Here is a 27039-nt window from a genome sequence, read left to right as displayed (position 1 = left end):
TTAGGTTCTAGACCCAGTCCGTATAGTTGCTGCCATCGTCTTTCAGCTTGGTTTTCTCTAGGAACGCGTTGAAGTTGAGGACAACGTGGGCCATTTGATCTACAAGACATATTGCAAAGATTTTAGACTAAGTTCATGATAATTAAGTTCATCTAATCAAATTACTCAATGAACTCCCACTCAGATAGACATCCCTCCAGTCATCTAAGTATAACATGATCCGAGTTAACTAGGCCGTGTCCGATCATCACGTGAGACGGACTAGTCAACATCGGTGAACATCTTCATGTTGATCGTATCTTCTATACGACTCATGCTCGACCTTTCGGTCTTCTGTGTTCCGAGGCCATGTCTGTACATGCTAGGCTCGTCAAGTCAACCTAAGTGTATTGCGTGTGTAAATCTGGCTTACACCCGTTGTATTCGAATGTTAGAATCTATCACACCCGATCATCACGTGGTGCCTCGAAACAACGAACCTTCGCAATGGTGCACAGTTAGGGGGAACACTTTCTTGAAATTATTTCGAGGGATCATCTTATTTAAGCTACCATCGTTCTAAGCAAATAAGATGCAAAACATGATAAACATCACATGCAATCAAATAGTGACATGATATGGCCAATATCATTTGCTCCTTTTGATCTCCATCTTCGGGGCTCCATGATCATCGTTGTCACCGGCATGACACCATGATCTCCATCATCATGATCTCCATCATCGTGTCTTCTTGAAGTTGTCTCGTCATCTATTACTTCTACTACTATGACTAACGCTTTAGCAATAAAGTAAAGTAATTACATGACGTTTATGTTGACACGCAGGTCATGAATAAATAAAGACAACTCATATGGCTCCTGCCGGTTGTCATACTCATCGACATGCAAGCCGTGATTCCTATTACAAGAACATGATCATCTCATACATCACATATATCATTCATCACATCCTTTGGCCATATCACATCACAAAACACTTGCTGCAAAAACAAGTTACACGTCCTCTAATTGTTGTTGCAAGTTTTTACGTGGCTGCTATAGGTTTCTAGCAAGAACGTTTCTTACCTACGCCAAAACCACAACGTGAATTGCCAATTTCTATTTACCCTTCATAAGGACCCTGTTCATCGAATCCAATCCGACTAAAGTGGGAGAGACAGACACCCGCCAGCCACCTTATGCAACTAGTGCATGTCAGTCGGTGGAACCGGTCACACGTAAGCGTACGTGTAAGGTTGGTCCGGGCCGCTTCATCCCACGATGCCGCCAAATCAATATAAGACTAGTAGAGGCAAGCAAATTGACAATATCGACGCCCACAACTGCTTTGTGTTCTACTCGTGCATAGTAACTACGCATAAACCTGGCTCTGATACCACTGTTGGGTAACGTAGCAGAATTTTAAAATTTTCTACGCATCACCAAGATCTATCTATGGAGTCATCTAGCAACGAGGGGGAGAGGAGTGCATCTACATACCCTTGTAGATCACGAGCGGAAGCGTTCAAGAGAACGGGGTTGATGGAGTCGTACTCGTCGTGATCCAAATCACCGAAGATCCTAGCGCCGAACGGACGGCACCTCCGCGTTCAACACACGTACGGAGCGAGGACGTCTCCCGCGCCTTGATCCAGCAAGGAGGAGGGAGAGGTTGAGGAAGAGGGCTCCAACAGCAGCACGACGGCGTGGTGGTGGTGAAGCTGCAGTACTCCAGCAGGGCTTCGCCAAGCTCTTACGGAGGAGGAGAGGTGTTGGGGAGGGGACGGGCTGCGCCTTGGATGTTGTCTGCAGCCCTCCCCTTGCCCCTCTATTTATAGGGGAAGGAGGAAGGGGGCCGACCCCATCTAGATGAGACCTAGAGGGGGGGCCGGCGGCCAAGGGGAGGGGGCTTGCCCCCCAAGCAAGGGGGCGCCCCCTTTAGGGTTTCCCCCCAACCCTAGGCGCATGGGCCCAAGGGGGGGATGCGGCCAGCCCATGTAGGGCTGGTTCCCCTTTCCTCTAGAGCCCATTAGGCCCTCCGAGAGAGGTGGCCCCTCCCGGTGGACCCCCGGAACCCCTCCGGTGGCCCCGGTACAATACCGATATGCCCCCGAACCTTTCCGGTGACCGTATGACAACTTCCTACATATAAATCTTCACCTCCGGACCATTCCGGAACTCCTCGTGACGTCCGGGATCTCATCCGGGACTCCGAACAACATTCGGTAATCACATATAAGTCTTCCTAACAACCCTAGCGTCACCGAACCTTAAGTGTGTAGACCCTACGGGTTCGGGAGACATGCAGACATGACCGAGACGACTCTCCGGTCAATAACCAACAGCGGGATCTGGATACCCATGTTGGCTCCCACATGCTCCACGATGATCTCATCGGATGAACCACGATGTCGAGGATTCAATCAATCTGTATACAATTCCCTTTGTCAATCGGTACGATACTTGCCCGAGACTCGATCGTCGGTATCCCAATACCTTGTTCAGTCTCGTTACCGGCAAGTCACTTTACTCGTACCATAATGCATGATCCCGTGATCAACCACTTGATCACTTTGAGCTCATTATGATGATGCATTACCGAGTGGGCCCAAAGATACCTCTCCGTCATACGGAGTGACAAATCCCAGTCTCGATTCGTGCCAACCCAACAGACACTTTCGGAGATACCTGTAATGTACCTTTATAGTCACCCAGTTACGTTGTGACGTTTGGCACACCCAAGGCATTCCTACGGTATCCGGGAGTTGCACAATCTCATGGTCTAAGGAAATGATACTTGACATTCAGAAAAGCTATAGCAAACGAACTACACGATCTTTGAGCTAAGCTTAGGATTGGGTCTTGTCCATCACATCATTCTCCTAATGATGTGATCCCGTTATCAATGACATCTAATGTCCATAGTCAGGAAACCATGACTATCTTTTGATCAACGAGCTAGTCAACTAGAGGCTTACTAGGGACGTGTTGTGGTCTATGTATTCACACATGTATTACGGTTTCCGGATAACACAATTATAGAATGAACAATAGACAATTATCATGAACAAAGAAATATAATAATAACCATTTTATTATTGCCTCTAGGGCATATTTCCAACAAATATCTGCAGCAAGGTATTTAGTAGCAAAGTAATATGATAGTAGTGGTAACGGTGGCAAAAGGTAACGGTAGCAAAAGTAATATTTTTGGGTTTTGTATTTATTGTAACAGTAGCAACGGAAAAGTAAATAAGCGAAGAACAATATAGGAAAAGCTCGTAGGCATTGGATCGTTGATGGAGAGTTATGCCGGATGCGATCAATCATGTAACAATCATAACCTAGGGTGACACAGAACTAGCTCCAGTTCATCAATGTAATGTAGGCATGTATTCTGAATATAGTCATACGTGCTTATGGAAAAGAAATTGCATGACATCTTTTGTCCTACCCTCCCGTGGCAGCGGGGTCCTATTGGAAACTAAGGGATATTAAGGCCTCCTTTTAATAGAGTATCGAACCAAAGCATTAACACATAGTGAATACATGAACTCCTCAAACTATGGTCATCACCGGTAAGTATCCCGATTATTGTCACTTCGGGGTTAACGGATCATAACACATAATAGGTGACTATAGACTTGCAAGATAGGATCAAGAACTCTCATATATTGATGAAAACATAATAGGTTCAGATCTGAAATCATGGCACCCGGGCCCTAGTGACAAGCATTAAGCATAGCAAAGTCATAGCAACATCAGTCTCAGAATACAGTGGATACTAGGGATCAAACCCTAACAAAACTAACTCGATTACATGATAAATCTCATCCAACCCATCACCGTCCAGCAAGCATACGATGGAATTACTCACGTACGGCAGTGAGCATCATGAAATTGGTGATGGAGGAAGGTTGATGATGACGATGGCGACGGATTCCCCTCTCTGGAGCCCCGAACGGACTCCAGATCAGCCCTCCCGAGAGAGTTTAGGGCTTGGCGGCGGCTCCATATCGTAAAGTGCGATGAATCCTTCTCTCTGGTTTTTTCTCCCCGAAAGTGAATATATGGAGTCAGGGTTGACGTCGGTGGAGCATCAAGGGGCCCACGAGGCACGGGGCGTGCCCAGGGGGTAGGGCGCGCCCCCCACCCTCGTGGACAGGATGTGGGCCCCCTGGCGTGGATCTTTCTTCCAGTATTTTTTATATATTCCAAAATAATTCTCTGTTGATTTTCAGGTTGTTCTGAGAACTTTTATTTCTACACAAAAATAACACCATGGCAATTCTGCTGAAAACAACGTAAATCCGGGTTAGTTCCATTCAAATCATGCACGTTAGAGTCTAAAACAAGGGCAAAGGTGTTTGGAAAAGTAGATACGACGGAGACGTATCACCCACCAGGGCGCGCCTGGGCCTCCTGGCGCGCCCTGGTGGGTTGTGTCCCCTCTGGCACCCCCCATGCACAGCTAGGGCCCGTTGTGTTCCTTATGGCCCATAAAAATTCTCCGTAAAGTTTTGTGGCATCTGGACTCCGTCTGATATTGATTTTCTGTGAAAAATAGGAACTGGAACTTGGCACTATGTCAATAGGTTAGTACCGAAAAAGGATATAAAACGACTATAAAATGATTATAAAACATCCAAGATTGATAATATAATAGCATGGAACAATCAAAAATTATAGATACGTTGGAGACATATCAGCATCCCCAAGCTTAACTCCTACTCGTCCTCGAGTAGGTAAGTGATAAAAACAGAATTTTTGATGTGGAATGCTGCCTATCATGTCATATCATATTCTTTTCTTTATAGCATGGACAATTGGAATTTTAGTTGTTCAAAGCAATAGTCTAGTTTTGACATGATAATTTAGATACTCAAGCATATCAATAAGCAACCATGTGTTTCAAAATATCAACGCTAAAATAAGTTATCCCAAGCCCATCATGCTCAAACATTGATCCATTCATGAGACACACTCGAATATTAGCTACACCCAATACTTAAGTATGATCATATTGCCTCCTAGTTGGTGCTTTTATAAGACAACATGGAGACTCAAAATAAAAAATGCATAAAGTAAAAGAAAGGCCCTTCGCAGAGGGAAGTAGGGATTTGTAGAGGTGCCAGAGTTCAAAGCGAAAAACTTAGAGATAAAAACATTTTGAGAGGTGTATCCATCCCACCAACGTAAACGACTTAGAGTTCCCAATACTTTCCATGCATAGATATGTCATAGGCGGTTCCCAAACAGAAAATAAAGTTTATTCCTTTCTCCACCATACTTTCACTTTCCATGGCTAGCCATATCCACGGTTGCCCTCCATACCAACACTTTCCAAGGAATTTATTATTTTGACAACATAAAGTAAATTCATTTTTTTGCATTTCTGGACTGGGCATCCCTAATACCTTTGCCTTACTCTCGTGCAATGACAAGTGAATAAACACTCATCTTGAGAATAACACATCTAGCATGGAAAATATTAGCCACCCCTCACCGCTCCGCGAGTGAAACAAACACACAAAAGAGAAGTTTATTTTGAAAATTAGAGATGGCACATGCAAATTTGCTTAGAGCGGCAAAAGAATACCGCGTATAGGTAGATATAGTGGACTCATGTGGCAAAAACTAGGTTAAAGGTTTTTGGATGCACAAGTAGTGATCATACTTAGTGCAAAATGAAGGCTAGCAAAAGATTGGGAAGCGACCAACTAAGAAACAGATAATCTCATAAGCAAGCATTAAGCATAAATAACACCGAGTAATGCACCATAAGTAGGATATAATTTCATTGCATGACTATTGACTTTCTTACTTGCATAGGGAATCACAAACCTTAACACCAATGTTCTTACTAAAGCATAGTTACTCATCAACATAAATCACATATCACATCATCATATCTCAAAACTATTACTAAGAATCAAGTTTATTTTGTCCAATGATCTTCATGAAAGTTGTTATTATATCCTTCTTGGATATCTATCACCTTGGGACTAATTTTCATGTATTTTTTTGACAAGCTCCAACAAATATAAGTGAAGATCATGAGCATAATAAATTTTTATTTCTCCCAAATTAATTTAAGTGAAGCAAGAGATAATTTTCTTGAAAATTTTACGAACTCTCAAATAAATCTAAGTGAAGCAAGAGAGCATTTCTTAAAAAATACTAAAGCACACCGTGCTCAAAAAGATATAAGTGAAGCACTAGAGCAAGTGCATTGCTCATAAAAATTTAAGTGAAGCATAGAGAGCAATTCTAACAAGTCATGACATAATTTTGGCTCTCTCAAATAGGTGTGTCCAGCAAAGAATCAAGACTTAAAACACAAAATAAAACAAGCAAAGACTCATATCATACAAGACGCTCCAAGCAAAACACATAGTATGTGACGAATAAAAATATAGCTTCGAGTAAAATACCGAGGGTTGCTAGAAGAAAGAGGGGGTGCCACTCGGGGGCATCCCCAAGCTTAGTTGCTTGATTTCTTTTGGATAATAGCTTGGGATGCCGGGGCATCCCCAAGTTTAGGCTCTTCCTAATCCTTATTCCTTCATCCATCGTAAGATAACCAAAAACTTGAAAACATCAATCACACAAAATTCAACAAAAGTCTTCGTGAGATCCGTTAGTATAAGAAAACAAATCACTACTATAAGTGTTGTAGTAAACCAATCATATTTTGTTCTTGCATTATATCTACTGTATTACAACTTTTCTATGGCAAAAACTCATCAAAGAAAACCATAGAGCCATCAAAATAAGCACACAACACAAAGAAAACAAAATCTGTCAAAACAGAACAGTTTGTAGTAATCTGACTATTTCTAATACTTCTGTAACTCCAAAAATTCTGAAAAATTAGGACGACCTGAGAAATTTCTATATTGATCTACTGCAAGTTGAATGGGTATTGCTCTCCGGTAAAAATGAAAATTAATTTAGTGAGCGTAAAAGTTTCTGTTTTTTCAGCAAGATCAAACAACTCTCACCCAAGAAGATCCTAAAGGATTTACTTGGCACAAACACTAATTAAAACATAAAAACACAACCATAACACTAGCATAATTATGCTAACACATAAAAATAGGAAGCAAAAAATAAAATTTATTCATTGGGTTGCCTCCCAACAAGCGCTATAGTTTTACGCCCTTAGCTAGGCATAAAGCAAGGATCTAAGTTTTGTCATCCTTGGTTCGAGATCCATAAGATGCCCTCATGATTGATTCATAAGGTGGCTTAATTCTAGTTCTAGGAAAGTGTTCCATACCCTTCCTCAAAGGAAACTGGAACTTAATATTGCCTTTTTTCATATCAATCACGGCACCGATAGTGCGTCAAAACGGTCTACCAAGAATAATTGGACAAGACGGATTGCAATCAATATCAAGAACAATAAAATATATGGGCACATAATTCCTACTTGCAAGAATAAGAACATCATTAATTCTTCCCATAGGCTTTTTAATAGTAGAATCTGCCAAGTGCAAATTCAAAGAACACTCTTCAAGATTAGTAAGACTAAGCACATCACATAAAGATTTCGGGATTGTAGAAACTCTAGCACCCAAGTCACACAAGGCAAAACACTCATAATTTTTAATCTTGACTTTGATAGTAGGTTCCCATTCATCATGCAATTTTCTAGCAATTGAAACTTCTAATTCCAATTTTTCTTCAAGAGCTTTCATCATAGCATCCACAATATGTTTAGTAAAAGCTTTATTTTGTTCATAAGCATGGGGTGAATTTATCATGGATTGCAATAAAGAAATACAATCAATCAAAGAGCAACTATCATAATTAAAGTCTTTGTAATCCAAAAGAGTAGGTACATCACTAGCTAAAGTTTTGACCTCTCCAAACCCACTTTCATCAATTTTCTCGACAAGATTTCCACCCTTCGGAATATTGGGATGCCTTCTACCTAAAGTTGACTCTTCTCCAGCCCCTTTTTCATCAATATTAACTTTACTAAACAAGGAATCAATAGAAGAAACACCAATCATTTTAAGATCTTCATCACTTTTGCGAAAGAAATCACTAGAAAACGCTTTTTCTAAATATTCTCTTTTAGCTCTAAGCATAGCGGTTCTTTTCTTACTTTCATCCATAGAAACATAAAGAGCTTTAATTGATTCATCAACCTTAGGCACAAAAAAATTCATCTTGAGATTTTCCACATCATGAGCAATTCTATCAACACTTCTAGACAAATCATCAATCTTACTCAAATTTTCTTCTATGGAAGTGTTGAAAACTTTTTGTGTATTGATAAATTCTTTAATATTATTCTCAAGATCAGAGGTGTTCCTATTATTATTATAAGATTTATTTCCACAGGAATTACCATAATTATTAGAGGAATTACTAGGAAAAGGCCTAGGATTAAAATTACCTCTATAAGCATTGTTGTCGAAATTGTTTCGAGAGATAAAATTCACATCTATGGCATCACTATTTTGCTCAATCAAAGTAGACAAAGGCATATCATTAAGATCAATAGGAGCACTTCTACTAGCAGCCAATTTCACAAGAGCATCAACCGAATTAACATTTTTACTAGTAGGAGCTCTTTCGGTATGCCATTGCGAATAATTTGCCATAATATTATCAAGCAATTTGGTGGATTCACCCAAAGTAATTTCCATAAAAGTACCACCCGCAGCGGAATCTAAAAGATTACGAGAAACAAAATTCAACCCCGCATAAATTTTTGTATGATCATCCAAAGATTTAACCCATGAGTTGGGAAATTCCTTAGCATCATTTTCATCCTTTCCCAAGATTGTGCAACATGCTCATGTTCAAGTTGCTTGAAATTCATGATCTGGGTTCTAAGGGAAATAATTTTTGCGGGAGGAAAATACTTAGTGATAAAAGCATCTTTGCACTTATTCCAAGAATCGATACTATTGCGAGGCAAAGAAGAAAACCAAAATTTTGCAGAATCACGCAAAGAGAACGGAAATAATTTCATCTCGACCACATCATTGTCCACATCTTTTTTCTTTTGCATATCGCATAATTCCACGAAGGTATTAAGATGGGACGCGACATCCTCATTAGGAGTACCAAAAAATTGGTCTTTCATAACAAGATTCAACAAAGCAGTATTAATATCACAAGACTCCGCACTAGCGGCGGGAGGAGCAATCGGAGTGCCAATAAAATCATTGTTGTTGGTATTTGAGAAATCACATAACTTGGTGTTCTCTTGAGTCATGATGACCACACAACAAAATTGCACTCAAAAACAGATCCGGCAAGAAAACGGCGAAAGGAAAAGGAGAGGTGAATAAAACGGCAAATTTTTGTGAAGTTGGGGAGAGGAAAACGAGAGGCAAATGACAAATATTGTAAATTGCGAGGGGGTGAGATTTGTGATTAGGAACCTGGTATATGTTGAAGATCCTCCCCGGTAACGGTGCCACAAATACCTTTTGATGTCGCTTGAAGCTACGTCGGTATTTCCCCAAAGAGGAAGGGATGATGCAGCACAGCAGCGGTAGGTATTTCCCTCAGTTATGAAACCAAGGTTATCGAACCAGTAGGAGAACCAAGCAACACAACATAAACAGCCCCTGCACACAAATAACAAATCCTCGCAACTCGACGTGTTAAAGGGGTTGTCAATCCCTTTCGGGGTACGGCGCCTCGAGATAGGCAAACGGACGTGAGGTAAATTTTTAGTAGATTGATAGATCGAACGCCAAATAAAATAACTAAAGAAAAATTGCAGCAAGGTATTTTTGGGTTCTTGGATTAATAGATCTCAAAATAAATGCAAGAGAAAAGTAGATCGCAAAGGCAAATATATGAGAAGAAAGACCCGGGGGCCGTAGGCTTCACTAGTGGCTTCTCTCGAGAAAAATAGCAAACGATGGGTAAACAAATAGATCAAGTTGGCCAAACAAAACCCAAATATCGGAGAAGAAATACGAGGCTATAAGCAATCATGCATATAAGAGATCAAAGAAACTCAAATAACTTTCATGGATATAAAAAGATAGATCTGATCATAAACTCAAAGTTCATCGGTCCCAACAAACACACCACAAAAGAGTTACATCATATGCATCTCCAAGAGACCATTGTATTGAGAATCAAGAGAGAGAGAGAGAGATGAAGCCATCTAGCTACTAACTACGGACCTGAAGGTCTATAAAGAACTACTCATGCATCATCGGAGAGGCACCAATGGAGGTGGTGAACTCCATCTGAGATGTTGTCTAGATTGGATCTGGTGGTTCTGGACTCTGCGGCGGCTGCATGAATATTTAGTTGACTGCCATAGGGTTCCAGGATTTTTGGGGTATTTATAGAGCAAAGAGGCGGTCCGGGGGGCACCAGAGGTGGGCAGAACCCACCAGGGCGCGCCTGGGCCTCCTGGCGCGCCTTGGTGGGTTGTGCCCACCTCGAGGCACCCCCAGGCACAGCCAGGGCCCGTTGTGTTCCTTCTGGCCAATAAAAATTCTCCGTAAAGTTTCGTGGCATTTGGACTCCGTCTGATATTGATTTTATGCGATGTAAATGTTGGGGAACGCAGCAATTTCAAAATTTTCCTAAGCACACGCAAGATCTATCATGGTGATGCATAGCAACGAGAGGGGAAGAGTGTTGTCCATGTACCCTCGTAGACCGTAAGCTGAAGCGTTATGACAACGCAGTTGATGTAGTTGTACGTCTTCATGATCCGACCGATCCTAGTACGGAAAGTACGACACCTCCGCGATCTGCACACGTTCGGCTCGGTGACGTCCCACGAACTCTCGATCCAGCTGAGTGTCAAGGGAGAGCTTCGTCAGCATGACGGCGTGATGACGGTGACGATGAAGCTACCGGTGCAGGGCTTCGCCTAAGCACTATGACGATATGACCGAGGTGGATTATGATGGAGGGAGCACCGCACACGGCTAAGAGATCAATGATCAACTTGTGTGTTCTAGGGTGCCCCCTGACCCCATATATAAAGGAGCAAGGGGGAGGACGGCCGACCCTTGGGGCGCGCCAGGAGAGGCGGAGTCCTCCTCCTAGTAGGAGTAGGACTCCCCTTTTCCTAGTCCTACTTGGAGGGGGAAAGGAAGGAGGAGAGGGAGAAGGAAAGGGGGGCGCCCCCCCTTCCCTAGTCCAATTCAGACTACAGGGGGAGGGGCGCGCGACCTGCCCTGGACGGCCCTCTCTCTCTCTCCACTAAGGCACATGTGGCCCATTAGTTCCCCGGGGGGAGGGGCATTCCGGTAACCCCTCCGGCACTCCGGTTTTCTTCGAAATCACCCGGAACACTTCCAGTGTCCGAATATAGCCGTCCAGTATATCGATCTTTATGTCTCGACCATTTTGAGACTCCTCGTCATGTACATGATCATATCCGGGACTCCGAACTACCTTTGGTACATCAAAACACATAAACTCATAATACCGATCGTCACCGAATGTTAATCGTGCGGACCCTACGGGTTCGAGAACTATGTAGGCATGATTGAGACTCATCTCCAGTGAATAACCAGTAGCGGAACCTGGATGCTCATATTGGTTCCTACATATTCTATGAAGATCTTCATCGGTCAAACCGCACAACAACATATGTTGCTCCCTTTGTCATCCGTATGTTACTTGCCTGAGATTCGATCGTCGGTATCTTAATACCTAGTTCAATCTCGTTACCGGCAAGTCTCTTTACTCGTTCCATAATGCATCATCCCGTAACTAACTCATTAGTCACATTGCTTGCAAGGCTTATAGTGATGTGCATTACCGAGAGGGCCCAGAGATACCTCTCCGATACTCGGAGTGACAAATCCTAATCTTGTTCTATGCCAACTCAACAAACACCATCGGAAAACACTTGTAGAGCATCTTTATAGTCACCCAGTTACGTTGTGACGTTTGATAGCACACTAAGTGTTCCTCCGATATTCGGGAGTTGCATGATCTCTTAGTCATAGGAACATGTATAAGTTAGCAATAGCAACAAACTAAACGATCATCGTGCTAAGCTAACGGATGGGTCAAGTCAATCACATCATTCTCTAATGATGTGATCCCGTTAATCAAATGAAAACTCATGTCTATGGTTAGGAAACATAACCATCATTGATTCAACGAGCTAGTCAAGTAGAGGCATACTAGTGACATTTTGTTTGTCTATGTATTCACACATGTACTAAGTTTCCAGTTAATACAATTCTAGCATGAATAATAAACATTTATCATGATATAAGGAAATATAAATAACAACTTTATTATTGCCTCTAGGGCATATTTCCTTCAGTCTCCCACTTGCACTAGAGTCAATAATCTAAATTACATAGTAATGATTCTAACACCCATGGAGTCTTGGTGTTGATCATGTTTTGCTCGTGAGAGAGGCTTAGTCAACGGGTCTGCAACATTTAGATCCGTATGTATCTTGCAAATCTCTATGTCTCCCTCCTTGACTTGATCGCGGATGGAATTGAAGCATCTCTTGATGTGCTTGGTTCTCTTGTGAAATCTAGATTCCTTTGCCAAGGAAATTGCACCAGTGTTGTCACAAAAGATTTTCATTGGACCCGATGCACTAGGTATGACACCTAGATCGGATATGAACTCCTTCATCCAGACTCCTTAATTTGCTGCTTCCGAAGCAGCTATGTACTTCGCTTCACATGTAGATCCTACCACGATGCTCTACTTAGAACTGCACCAACTCACAGTTCCACCATATAATAAAAATACGTATTCGATTGGTGACTTAGAGTCATCCAGATCGGTGTCAAAGCTTGCATCGACGTAACCATTTATGATGAGTTCTTTGTCACCTCCATAAACGAGAAACATATCCTTAGTCCTTTTCTGGTATTTCAGGATGTTCTTGACCGCTGTCCAGTGATCTACTCCTGGATTACTTTGGTACCTCCCTGCTAAACTAATAGCAAGGCACACATCAGGTCTGGTACACAACATTGCATACATGATAGAACCTATGGCTGAGGCATAGGGAATGACTTTCATTTTCTCTCTATCTTCATCGGGCATTGAGTCTGACTAAACTTCACACCTTGTAACATAAGCAAGAACCCTTTCTTTGCCTGATCCATTTTGAACTTCTTCAAAACTTTATCAAGGTATGTGCTTTGTGGAAGTCCAATTAAGCGTCTTGATCTATCTCTATAGATCTTGATGCCCAATATATAAGCAGCTTCACCGAGGTCTTTCATTGAAAAATTCTTATTCAAGTATCCTTTTATGCTATTCAGAAATTCAGTATCATTTCCGATCAACAATATGTCATCTACATATAATATCAGAAATGCTACAGAGCTCCCACTCACTTTCTTGTAAATACAGGCTTCTCCAAAAGTCTGTATAAAACCATATGCTTTGATCACACTATCAAAGCGTATATTCCAACTCCAAGAGGCTTGCACCAGTCCATAAATGGATCGCTGGAGCGTGCACACTTTGTTAGCACCTTTTGGATCGACAAAACCTTATGGTTGCATCATATACAACTCTTCTTTAAGATATCCATTAAGGAATGCAGTTTTGACATCCATTTGCCAAAATTCATAATCATAAAATGCGGCAGTTGCTAACATGATTCGGACGGACTTAAGCATCACTACGGGTGAGAAGGTCTCATCGTAGTCAACTCCTTGAACTTGTCGAAAACCTTTTGCAACAAGTCGAGCTTTGTAGATAGTAACATTACCATCAGCGTCAGTCTTTTTCTTGAAGATCCATTTATTCTCTATGGCCTGCCGATCATCGGGAAAGTCAACCAAAGTCCACACATTGTTCTCATACATGGATCCCATCTAAGATTTCATGGCCTCAAGCCATTTTGCGGAATCTGGGCTCATCATCGCTTCCTCATAGTTCGTAGGTTCGTCATGGTCAAGTAACATGACTTCCAGAACAGGATTACCGTACCACTCTGGTGCGGATCTCACTCTGGTTGACCTACGAGGTTCGGTAGTAACTTGATCAGAAGTTCCATGATCATCATCATTAGCTTCCTCACTTACTGGTGTAGGAATCACTGGAACTGGTTTCAGTGATGAACTACTTTCTAATAAGGGAGCAGGTACAATTACCTCATCAAGTTCTACTTTCCTCCCACTCACTTCTTTTGATAGAAACTCCTTCTCTAGAAAGGATCCATTCTTAGCAACGAATATCTTGCCTTCGGATCTGTGATAGAAGGTGTACCCAACAATCTTCTTTGGGTATCCTATGAAGACACATTTCTCCGATTTGGGTTCGAGCTTATCAGGTTGAAGCTTCTTCACATAAGCATCACAACCCCAAACTTTAAGAAACGACAACTTGGGTTTCTTGCCAAACCATAGTTCATAAGGTGTCGTCTCAACGGATTTAGATGGTGCCCTATTTAACGTGAATGCAGCCGTCTCTAAAGCATAACCCCAAAATGATAGCGGTAAATCAGTAAGAGACATCATAGATCGCACCATATCTAGTAAAGTATGATTATGACGTTCGGACACACCATTACGCTATGGTGTTCCAAGTGGCGTGAGTTGCGAAACTATTCAGAATTGTTTTAAATGAAGACCAAACTCATAACTCAAATATTCTCCTCCACGATCAGATCGCAGAAACTTTATTTTCTTGTTATGATGATTTTCCACTTCACTCTGAAATTCTTTGAACTTTTCAAATGTTTCAGACTTCTGTTTCATTAAGTAGATATACCCATATATTCTCAAATCATCTGTGAAGGTGAGAAAATAATGATATCCGCCGCGAGCCTCAATGTTCATTGGACCACATACATCAGTATGTATGATTTCCAATAACTCTGTTGCTCGCTTCATTGTTTCGGAGAACGGGGTTTTAGTCATCTTGCCCATGAGGCATGGTTCACAAGTACTAAGTGATTCATAATCAAGTGATTCCAGAAGTCCATCAAAATGGAGTTTCTTCATGCGCTTTACACCAATATGACCCAAACGGCAGTGCCACAAATAAGTTGCACTATCATTATCAGCTCTACATCTTTTGGCTTCAATACTTTGAACATGTGTATCACTACTATCAAGATTTAGTAAAAATAGACCACTCATCAAGGGTTTATGACCATAAAAGATATTACTCATATAAATAGAACAACCATTATTCTCTGATTTTATATGAATAACCGTCTCGCATCAAATAAGATCCAGATATAATGTTCATGCTCAACGTTGGCACCAAACAACAATTATTTAGGTCTAAAACTAATCCTGAAGGTAGATGTAGAGGTAGCGTGCCGACGACGATCACATCGTCCTTAGCCAATCTTCGCTTAATCCGTAGCCCCTGTTTCGAGTTGCTAATATTAGCAACAGAGCTAGTATCAAATACCCAGGCGCTACTGCGAGCATTAGTAAGGTACACATCAATAACCTGTATATCAAATATACCTTTCACTTTGCCATCCTTCTTCTCCGCCAAATACTTGGGGCAGTTCCGCTTCCAGTGACCAGTCCCTTTGCAGTAGAAGCACTCAGTCTCAGGCTAAGGTCCATACTTGGGTTTCTTCACTTGAGCGGCAACTGGCTTGCTATTCTTCTTGAAGTTCCCCTTCTTCCCTTTACCCTTTTTCTTGAAACTTATGGTCTTGTGTTGACCATCAACACTTGATGCTCCTTCTTGATTTCTACCTCCGCAGCCTTTAGCATTGCGAAGAGCTCAGGAATCTCCTTATCCATCCCTTGCATATTATAGTTCATCACGAAGCTCTTGTAGCTTGGTGGCAGTGATTGAAGAATTCTGTCAATGACACTATCATCAGGAAGATTAACTCCCAGCTGAGTCAAGTGGTTGTGGTACCCAGACATTCTGAGTATATGTTCACTGGCAGAACTATTCTCCTCCATTTTGCAGCTGTAGAACTTATTGGAGACTTCATATCTGTCAATCCGGGCATTTGCTTGAAATATTAACTTCAACTCCTGGAACATCTCATATTCTCCATGACGTTCAAAACGTCATTGAAGTCCCGGTTCTAAGCCGTAAAACATGGCACACTGAACTATCGAGCAGTCATCAGCTTTGCTCTGCCAGGTGTTCACATCATCTGGCGTTGCTCCTGCAGCGGGTTTGTTACCTAGCGGTGCTTCCAGGACGTAATGCTTCTGTGCAGCAATGAGGATAATCCTCAAGTTACGGACCCAGTCCGTGTAGTTGCTACCATCATCTTTCAACTTAGCTTTCTCTAGGAACACATTAAAATTCAATGGAACAACAACACGGGCCATCTATCTACAACAACATAGACATGCAAAATACTATCAGGTACTAAGTTCATGATAAATTAAAGTTCAATTAATCAAATTACTTAAGTACCCCCACTTAGATAGACACCCCTCTAGTCATCTAAATGATCACGTGATCCAAATCAACTAAACCATGTCCGATCATCACGTGAGATGGAGTAGTTTTCAATGGTGAACATCACTATGTTAATCATATCTACTATATGATTCACGCTCGACCTTTCGGTCTCAGTGTTCCGAGGCCATATCTGCATATGCTAGGCTCGTCAAGTTTAACCCGAGTATTCTACGTGTGCAAAACTGGCTTGCGCCGTTGTATGTGAATGTATAGCTTATCACACCCGATCATCACGTGATGTCTCGGCACGACGAACTGTAGCAAAGGTGCATACTCAGGGAGAACAGTTATACCTTGAAATTTAGTGAGAGATCATCTTATAATGCTACCACCGAACTAAGCAAAATAAGATGCATAAAGGATAAACATCACATGCAATCAATATAAGTGATATGATATGGCCATCATCATCTTGTGCCTTTGATCTCCATCTCCAAAGCACCGTCATGATCACCATCGTCACCGGCTTGACACCTTGATCTTCATCGAAGCATCGTTGTCGTCTCGCCAACTATTGCTTCTACGACTATCGCTAGCGCTTAGTGATAAAGTAAAACAATTACATGGCGATTGCATTTCATACAATAAAGCGACAACCATATGGCTCCTGCCAGTTGCCGATAACTGTGTTACAAAACATGATCATCTCATACAATAAAATTTAGCATCATGTCTTGACCATATCACATCACAACATGCCCTGCAAAAACAAGTTAGACGTCCTCTACTTTGTTGTTGCAAGTTTTACGTGGCTGCTACGGGCTGAGCAAGAATCGTTCTTACCTACGCATCAAAAACCATAATGCGGTATAGTGATTGCTTTTTGATCTTCATAAAGAACCTTGTTCATTGAATCCGATTCAACTAAAGTTGAAGAAAATGACACCCACCAGCCACTTGTGTGCGAAGCACATCGGTAGAACCAGTCTCGCGTAAGCGTACGCGTAATGTCGGTCTGGGCCGCTTCATCCAACAATACCGCTGAATCAAGAATCAACTAGTGACGGCAAGAAATATGTATATACCCACGCCCACAACTCCTTTGTGTTCTACTCATGCATATAACATCTACGCATAGACCTGGCTCTGATGCCACTATTGGGGAACACAGTAATTTCATAATTTTCCTACGCAGATGCAAGATCTATCATGGTGATGCATAGCAACGAGAGGGGAAGAGTGTTGTCCACATACCCTCGTAGACCGTAAGTGGAAACGTTATGACAACGCGGTTGATGTAGTCGTACGTCTTCACGATCCGACCGATCCTAGTACCGAAAGTACGGCACCTCCGCGATCTGCACACGTTCGGCTCGGTGACGTCCCACGAACTCTCGATCCAGCTGAGTGTCGAGGGAGAGCTTCGTCAGCACGACGGTGTGATGACGGTGATGATGAAGCTACCGGCGCAGGGCTTCGCCTAAGCACTACGACGATATGAACGAGGTGGATTATGATGGAGGGGGGCACTGCACACGGCTAAGAGATCAATGATCAACTTGTGTGTTCTAGGGTGCCCCTGCCCCGTATATAAAGGAGCAAGGGGGGAGGCCGGCCGGCCCTTGGGGCACGCCAGGAGAGGAGGAGTCCTCCTCCTAGTAGGAGTAGGACTCCCCTTTTCCTAGTCCTACTAGGAGGGGGAAAGGAAGGAGGAGAGGGAGAAGGAAAGGGGGGCGCCGCCCCCCTTCCCTAGTCCAATTCAGACTAGAGGGGGAGGGGGCGCGCGGCCTGCCCTGGCTGGCCCTCTCTCTCTTCACTAAGTCCCATGTGGCCCATTAGCCCCCCCGGGTGGGGGGGTTCTGATAACCCTCTGGCACTCCGGTTTTCTTCGAAATCACCCAGAGCACTTCCAGTGTCCGAATATAGCCGTCCAATATATCGATCCTCATGTCTCGACCATTTCGAGACTCCTCGTCATGTACGTGATCATATCCGGGACTCCGAACTACCTTCGGTACATCAAAACACATAAACTCATAATACCGATCGTCACCGAACGTTAAGCATGCGGACCCTACGGGTTCGAGAACTATGTAGACATGGCCGAGACTCATCTCCGGTCAATAACCAATAGCGGAACCTGGATGTTCATATTGGTTCCTACATATTCTACGAAGATCTTCATCGATCAAACCGCACAACAACATACGTTGTTCCCTTTGTCATCGGTGTGTTACTTGCCCGAGATTTGATCGTCGGTTGGGACCTCCAACGAGAGGATTATTTCATGGGAGGCGGCGGGGCCTCGAGTGCCAAATGGGCCGATCTGTGTCTCATGTCCTACTCTTCCTCACCTGTAAACGCACCTTCACTTCACGGGTCTTATCCTCGCCGGACCTAGACACGACCAACGGCGGTGGGAAACAACAAGAACTTGGAGGATGGGCGCCACCGTAGGTTTAGAGTAAGGTCCAGTTGCTTTTTTAGTGATATGTCATAAATGTAACAAATGTGTTTCGGTTTAGATGAAAATAATTGAATTGCATGTAATTCATCCGGTTTGTTGAAATAAAACGTAAGTGGGTTTGGTTGGATGGCTAGCTTCAAGTCTCTACCAAGGCGAGCGGTGGCCCCACGCCAAGCGAGGAACATGCGCACAGTGGTGGAGCGGGACAATTCCGGGCCTTGGCCCCATCTTTATAGAGAAAATTTTGCCAGATATGCTTATCCTTTTGGTAATTGCTCTACTAATCCCTCCGACGACTCTAATCACCTTAGCTTTTTTATATGTCATGCACTCATTTGCCCACGCTCCGCGCAAAAGCGTGAACCACGGCGGAACCGTCGGGACGCCAGAGCTGACACCGGAAACTAGCTGGACAGCAGTTCGAAACGTGCATCGAGCCAAAACCAACCATCAAGGCCGAGAAAGCCGTGCCGCTTTCCCACTGACCTCCTTGGCCCGCAAAAACGATCGATGGTACTACTGGGAGAAAACCGATCACCCGTCCGTCCAAGTCTCCAAGTCCAGCCTGCCGCGCCATCGCTGCCCAGTGGACGGACTGAACAGAAAACAGGACACGGGCAGAAAGGCGTGAGCTAACCGGAAAGCGACCTCGCGGAGCGACAGCGCATGGGGCTATCTCTAGCTAGGCGCTCGCGTTCGGTTGCGGGAATCTGCGGCGAGTCACGGAAAGGCACGCGGCGCACCACTGTCTGTCCCGGCGGCATCCGAAGCGAACCCGAGCCCAGCCGCCCCAGCCGCCCGAGCAGAGCGAGCGACCCCAATTCCGTCTTATCTCAAGGGGATCGAAGGGAGGGCGAAAATGGAGAACCCACCAACCCAACCAAGTTGCGCCCCGCCTGCCTGAAATGGATTCACCAGTCGCAGCCGCGGTCCATTTCGGCGTCTGGGGGAGTCAACCGCTCGGGTCGTCCACCCACGCCTCCGCCTCCGCCTCCACCTCCACATCCACCTCCACTCGCGCACTGGCGGCGGCGGCGGTTGCGCAGGCTGACTGCTTCCTTCGGAAGGAATCCTTCCCCAGGTGCGCTGCGGCGGCTGGCCAGGCTGATTGGTAGCCGCCCCTCTCCCCGTGCGTGCGTGTATGCTTGCTAGCCGAGCGAGCGAGCGAACGAAGAGAGCGCCTCACTTCCCGGGCGAACGGCCAGAGTCCTTCCCGAGCGTGACAGCTAGGGTTCCTAGCCGCCGCCGGCCCGCCGCCGCAGCGCGCCCAGCCGCTAGTACAGGAGCTACGCCGGCGACCAGTCAGTAGGCAGGTAGCCACAACTCCTTCGTCCTTCCTCCCTCTTCCCTCACCCCCCTGCCCCCTTCCTCTTGCATCGTCTGTTTGTTCAATTTTTGTCCTGATTTCTGTATTGGATGAGCACTTGCTGTAGATTTGATGTTGTGAGAGCATAATTTTGATTATTCCTTGATGAGTACTGGATGCATGATTTTCCAGTGCATGTTCAAGTTTATATGTGACAGGATTTTGCTTGATCAGGTGTTTGTGATAATGCTTCTAGGGGCAAATGTTTACAAATTGTATGTGCAGTACTCGAATTAATGTCTTCAAGGCAAGCGAAGATTGATTTGTACTGGTTTATGTTGTAGCCAACCATCTTCTCTGACGATAGTGTACTTGAAATACCTATGTTTTTGTTTTTCTTTTATCGTGTGCTCCACACTGATCTGATTTTGTTTAACCAGGTAGCCAATGGATTGCTGCTACTATTATTAATCTGTGCATATTTTCTAGCTGGGCAACTTCTCATAAGGAAGTCAATTGGTACTACAGTGACAATAAAGGAAAGATGGGGCTGATCGGCATCATTATGACTTTGACATTTCTGCTCTCGTATGCAGCGTCTGATCGCCAAGGTCCGCTTGCATGTCTATCATCTGTATAGTCATTCCATCCTTTTGGAGCACATTCACAATCATGGATTAGATTAATTAAGCAACATATATTCTTATGATTAACAATGAAATATCATTTGTTTCCTTAGGTGATGCATTATATGATATGAAGCTGAAGCTGAACGCTACTGGCACACAGCTTACAGACTGGAATCAAAATCAAGTTAACCCTTGCACTTGGAATTCTGTTATTTGTGACAGTAACAATAATGTTGTGCAAGTGTAAGTTGCCATTCTGGATCTCTCGCCACTTTGCTTACTTTGTGTACTGCCAATATTTTCCCATAGATCATGTAGCTAGAAGCTGGGATTATTTCGTTTGCATTCCATATCCATTTCTGGTTAGCTCTTACGATTTGTGCAAACAAGTCCAAGTATTATTTGAGGTGCATCTGCTTTTGAAACAGAGGCAAAAGATTCGCCTCATCCACTAATTAAGAAGAGAAGACAAGGTTTGGAACATAAGAGGAACCAAACTATATATTAATACAAAGCCACTACTCCCGGCAATAAATTACTCAAATGCTTCGACCCCGCGAAAACCCAAAGCTTTGCTAAAGTTTGCCAAAATAATTAGTGGCGGCATAGATTTCTTTCGGAATACTCAAGCATTTCTGTCATTCCAGATGGCTCGATTGGTGAACATTATGAGGGATACCATCGCCTTGCTTCATGTAGCTGTGTTGATCCACCAACTTCCGGTAGAATGATGAGTCGCTTATTGGGAGGGGTCGATGTCTGCGAGTCCTAACCAATCCTTGAGCATCCGCCAAAACCTCAATGTGAATCGATATTTGAAGAAGAGGTGAGCGGCGGACTCATACTCACGCTTGCACAAAGGGCAAAGGCCGCAATTTTTCCAACGGCGCCGATCCAAGTGGTCGGCCGTCCACACCCTATTTTGGATAGCAAGCCATGCAAAAAAAAAGACCTTTGGGGGAGCCTACACTTTCCGAATGATCTTGTTCATTGGAGTGAGGATAACTCCCAAGAATTAAGCCTTTTATGCCTCCGCCGCCGAAGTATTCCCTGTTAGAAGAGAACTTCCAATGGATGGAGTTGTCAACATCCTAGTTCAAAGGAACTTGAGCAAGATGAGACCAAAGCTCGACGAATTCGGGACGTGGTTCCAAGAAAGACCATTGCTCATGCCAATCACTTTTAAGATGAGCGGGGCGATGTCTTTTGGCTTGTGCCATGCAACCACGGGGAGTCCCACCTTGCACTTCCCGCCCGTCACCTTATTGGTCCTCGACCAAAGAAATGCTCTCTCAACCTTGTTAATACTTTTGAGGATGGGTGGGGGGATGACAAGTGGCGTAAGGTGGCGATCGTTTGTGAGTTGAGGATCGATTTCACGAGCACCCCATGACCAGCCGAAGTGATGTTCATGCCCTCCCGAGGAACGAGCTTCACCGCGATTTTGTCCTCGAGGTGTTGAAAGTCTATCTGCCTGCGCTGCCACACCGAGAGCGGCAGGCCTAGATATCTCAATTGGAAAGAAGTGCGTATGGCAGGCAGCCCCTCGAGGATGTTCTCCAAGTCCAAGTACCCACACCAGATAGGCACAACCGAGCTCTTGTGGAAGTTTGATTGCAGCCACGTCACCTCACCAAACCCATGTAGAGTACAAGCAAGGTTTTGGATATCTTCCTTTCTTGGTGCCATGAAAACAGCTGTCATCCGGGTATAGGGATGTCCTGAAGATGGTGCCACGTCCCCAGATTTTAAGGAGGAGGCAAAGCCTCATAGCCAAGTCGAGAATTTGTTGCAGCGGATCGATGGTAATGACGAAGCAGCGGCGATTACGGATCTCCTTGTCTAAGACCCTGGCCATGCGTAATCGAAGTGCCCGGCACCCAATTGAGAAGGACCCTCGATAAAGAAGTTCCAAGGAGGACGGCAATCCAATCCTGAAATCTGCTAGGGAAGCCCCTCCGCTGAAGAATGTCAACTATATAGTCCCAACGCACCGAGTCAAAAGCCTTCCGGATGTCGAGCTTGAAAAGGAGGGATGGAGTTTTGTTTTGTTAAGATGTCGGGCCAGGTTCCTAACATACATAAAGGTTTCTAACATACTTGTTATGAAACTACTCCAGTATTTTGGTACTACAAGTACTCTATTTCGGTACAGAGGTAGTATGTGACAGACACATATATACCTCCACTTTCTATAAATGCATTGTAACACTTGCTAAGCCTCCATATGGTTCTGTTTACCGTGTTATTCATATTTCTTACTAAGACATTCAGTTTTATCATGAGTTAACCCGATACCCTCCTGCAGAACATTGGCTTCTATGGGGTTCACTGGAGTTCTGTCGCCAAGAATTGGAGACCTCGAGCATTTGAATGTTCTGTAAGTGTACTCGTCTAGAGCAATAGAATATCTTTTAGATGTTAAGTGGTTGTTGTGATAGAATAGCTACTGTATCTTACTCTTTTATTTTGCTGAAAAGACCACTCTATGTCTCTACCTTATGATTCTATAGGAACAGGTGTGAGAAATGCTGACTATATTTCTATGCTTGCTAGATGAAGTGATGGTCGTATTGTGTCATGTGATCACGTTCTCCAACTTTTGTTAATCTTTGTGGTGCATGACATTGCAGGTCCTTACCTGGTAACAAGATTACCGGTACCATACCAGAGCAGCTTGGGAACCTATCTAGTTTGACAAGCTTAGATTTGGAAGAAAATCTGCTGGTTGGAGAAATCCCAGCTTCTCTTGGCCATCTTTCGAAGCTCCAACTCTTGTATGTATCAGAATTGTTACTACTTAATGTCATGAACATCAGTAATTTAACATTCCCTGATTCCCATTCACCTTTTGTTCTGTAACCAGGATACTAAGTCAAAACAGACTAAGTGGAACTGTTCCTGATACACTGGCAACCATCTCAAGCTTGACAGACATGTAAGCAGCAAACTAGTAATATTAATATTCGTGATTTCTGTCCACAAGAGCTTATATCTATTTTTCTTAATCTCCTATCATATACAACTAATTTCTTTCTTATGATGGCAGTCGGTTGGCCTACAATAATCTCTCCGGTCCAATACCTGCTCAACTATTTCAAGTTGCACGTTACAAGTAATGGGAGTCATTATAACATTTAATTCTATGTGTGTTAATTAGAAGGTCTAACAAAGGTTCATTTCTTTCACAGCTTTTCTGGCAATAACTTGACTTGTGGAGCAAACTTCGCTCATCCTTGTGCATCAAGTTCGCCTTACCAAGGTAACCAGCCATATTTTCTTTTGTTTTTTCCCTGGGTCATATTTTTCTGTTCTGCATTGTACACTTGTCAGATAGCACAAAACTTAGAGTGTTGATTTGACGTCTGTAAAATGATTTTGAGGCATATGCTAATTTTATCACTCTTTAATAGGTTCATCCCATGGTTCGAAAATAGGCATTGTCCTTGGAACAGTTGGTGGAGTGATAGGGCTGCTCATCATAGGGGCTCTATTTATTATCTGTAATGGAAGGAGAAAAGGTCATCTGCGTGAAGTTTTTGTGGATGTATCAGGTAGTGTATATGGCGCTTTGTTTGTCTTCATAGTTTTTTCCCCTGTAGTCTTGTTCATTAGCTTATCGAAACAAAGATGTGGTTTACTGGTTTATGTATGCATACACAGATTTTTTGTTACTGAACCACATGTAACAGTGTTTCTGGCTATATGGAAATAGTTAGTGTCCAGCATCTTTTGCGACTTCTCTGTAGCACCATCTGTGTTTTTGAGGCACAATGTCCAGCTTACAAATTTGAAGTTTTCATGTGTTGCATTGCATTGAACTGACCAATCATATGTAGCTGAATGCATTCCTTGTATGCAGAGGCCGAGATTTTTCTTTCATTTAACTAACAGATCTGATAACTTCCACAGGTGAGGATGACCGAAGAATTGCATTTGGGCAGTTGAAAAGGTTTGCATGGCGAGAATTACAACTCGCTACTGATAACTTCAGTGAGAAAAATGTTCTTGGACAAGGGGGCTTTGGAAAAGTATATAAAGGAGCACTTCCAGATGGCACTAAGATAGCCGTAAAGCGGTTAACTGATTATGAAAGTCCTGGTGGGGAGGCTGCCTTCCTGCGTGAAGTTGAGCTGATTAGTGTTGCAGTTCACCGGAATCTTTTAAGATTGATTGGGTTCTGTACAACACAAACAGAACGTCTACTTGTTTATCCTTTCATGCAGAATCTTAGCGTAGCCTACCGTTTGCGAGGTACTTTCTTTCTTCTTAACCAATCGACCAGCTGATTCATCTCCTGCAATCCTACGGTTGTGCTACTCTATGAAGTTTCTCAGATCCTTCATCAATGTGCTTAAAGATTCTGTAACTGGTCTTGGACCTTCATTTAGGCTTAGTAACTTCAATTCTAATGTACTTCTAAAAATTTAGATAGCTTCCTGTTGAAATCTTTATATTTCATATGCTCATTTTGCTTTACCAATGCAAGATGCCAGCATGCATAGACTTGTTTCTAGTAAGTCGTAAAATGATCTAGACAGTTACTTGGTAGGCAGTATAAATCCTGAGTAAAGAACAGATAGACCAAAATGCAATATCAAATAATCTTCCGAGATATACCATCCAGGTAAGTGATGAAAGAAAGGAAAAAGGGCCAGTCAGTAAAATCCAACATCCAGTGTTTATTAAATGATTATAGTGAGTGAAATGCAATTTGCTTCTACATCCAGAACATGATTTTTCTTAAATGTTTTTCTAGTCTGCTTCGTTTTTGTTGTGGACATTCATTACCTTTCAGTTTACAATGACTAAATCTATTTGTTAGTTTTTCTGTTTTCTTTCCATCTGTATACTTTTCTCTTATGTGCTCCTTGTGTTGAAATGTTGAATGGTGCAGAATTTAAACCCGGGGAACCAATATTAGATTGGAATGCAAGGAAACGAGTGGCTATAGGCACAGCGCGCGGACTGGAGTACCTGCACGAGCACTGCAATCCTAAGATCATACACCGTGATGTCAAGGCCGCGAATGTCTTGCTTGATGAAGGTTTCGAACCAGTTGTCGGCGACTTTGGCTTGGCAAAGTTGGTGGATGTACAGAAGACATCTGTGACCACTCAAGTCCGAGGGACTATGGGTCACATTGCACCAGAATATCTGTCCACAGGGAAGTCATCTGAGAGAACTGATGTTTTCGGCTATGGTATAATGCTTCTTGAAGTGGTCACCGGGCAGCGTGCCATTGACTTTTCACGTCTGGAGGAAGAAGATGACGTGTTGTTACTTGATCATGTAAGTCAACTCCACTTCCCACCCCGTCTAAACTTGATTGATTCAAGCTGCTACTGAGTAAGCTTTGTGTATGAAGAACTCTATGGACAACAACTTAAGAGACTCGCACTTGTTGAACAAAAAGACATGCATTCTGCTACACTAGTTAAGATAAATCCTGAACGCCGAAGCATGTGATCCAAAGCATAATGCTGGTGCCACAAATGTGCAGGTGAAGAAGCTGCAAAGAGAGGGGAATCTAGACGCCATCGTGGACCGAAACCTGAACAATAGCTTCGACAGGCAGGAGGTGGAGATGATGATGCAGATCGCGCTGCTGTGCACTCAGGGGTCGCCTGAGGACCGGCCCTCCATGTCGGAGGTGGTAAGGATGCTGGAAGGGGAAGGCCTGGCGGAGCGGTGGGAGGAGTGGCAGCAGGTGGAGGTGACGAGGAGGGAGGACTACGAGCGGATGCAGCAGCGGTTCGACTGGGGCGAGGACTCCATCTACAACCAGGACGCCATCGAACTGTCCGCCGGCAGATAACCGGCGTCAGACTGCTCGCTGTAGGTAATAATGGTCATATTCTTCGTAGAAGAACTAGTCGGAGTCTTGTATATTGTGATATTGTCGTAAGTCAATGTTGCTGACTGTATTCGCGCTGCCTCCATGAAACCTTGGTTTTTGTCGCCGGGGGCGTTGGCTCTGGACTGGGCAGGCGAAAAAAGTAGATATGAATGTGCTGTCGCTGGGGCCTGGGGTGGCTTGAAATGAAAGTTGAAACATTTATATACACCATGCGCTTGGCGAAGCCGAGCCGTACTGTTGAGTGCAGCACGTGCTTAGTGTATGTAAATCGATTTGTTTTGCATAGCCATTTGCCTACCCTTCATGCGTGGCTCCATATGGAGTTGGTTCTGCTGCCGCGCATCTTGCTTTGCTCCAGGACAGTGCACACCTACAGGCTACAGCAGCACTAATTTTTGTACTGGGTAACCAAGATGATGGGATGCAGCTGTGGCTATCTTTGGTGAGTGTGTTGATATTAGTTC

At 43.6% G+C, this 27039-nt stretch overlaps 1 protein-coding gene across 4 annotated transcripts; it reads left to right on the top strand.

Moving 5' to 3' along the window:
- Positions 1-19514: 19514 nt before the first annotated feature.
- On the top strand, positions 19515-26780 carry LOC125544883 (LRR receptor kinase SERK2). 4 transcript variants are annotated; one of them, XM_048708666.1, is made up of 12 exons: positions 19515-20093; positions 20615-20697; positions 20826-20958; positions 23024-23095; positions 23349-23492; positions 23582-23653; positions 23765-23830; positions 23907-23977; positions 24129-24269; positions 24628-24969; positions 25613-26007; positions 26219-26780. In XM_048708666.1, exons 2-12 carry the CDS (start codon positions 20631-20633, stop codon positions 26531-26533), a joined length of 1818 nt encoding a protein of 605 aa, XP_048564623.1. In that variant the 5' UTR covers positions 19515-20093; positions 20615-20630; the 3' UTR covers positions 26534-26780. The 4 variants fall into 4 exon arrangements, with proteins under 4 accessions (XP_048564623.1, XP_048564622.1, XP_048564621.1 ...); XM_048708665.1 differs by having other exon boundaries at positions 19516-20089; positions 20527-20697; XM_048708664.1 differs by having other exon boundaries at positions 19516-20093; positions 20531-20697.
- Positions 26781-27039: the final 259 nt, after the last annotated feature.

This window comes from Triticum urartu, chromosome 3 (assembly GCF_003073215.2).
Source record: "Triticum urartu cultivar G1812 chromosome 3, Tu2.1, whole genome shotgun sequence".
Taxonomy (NCBI): domain Eukaryota; kingdom Viridiplantae; phylum Streptophyta; class Magnoliopsida; order Poales; family Poaceae; genus Triticum; species Triticum urartu.
This window is presented reverse-complemented; position numbering and strand designations above follow the sequence as displayed.

Coding starts and splice junctions, on each gene's coding strand:
- LOC125544883 (XM_048708666.1), top strand. CDS start 20,631: ATGGGGCTGATCGGCATCATTATGACTTTGACATTTCTGCTCTCGTAT. Junction 23,978..24,128: donor ATCAAGTTCGCCTTACCAAG/GTAACCAGCCAT, acceptor ACTCTTTAATAG/GTTCATCCCATGGTTCGAAA. Junction 24,270..24,627: donor AGTTTTTGTGGATGTATCAG/GTAGTGTATATG, acceptor TAACTTCCACAG/GTGAGGATGACCGAAGAATT.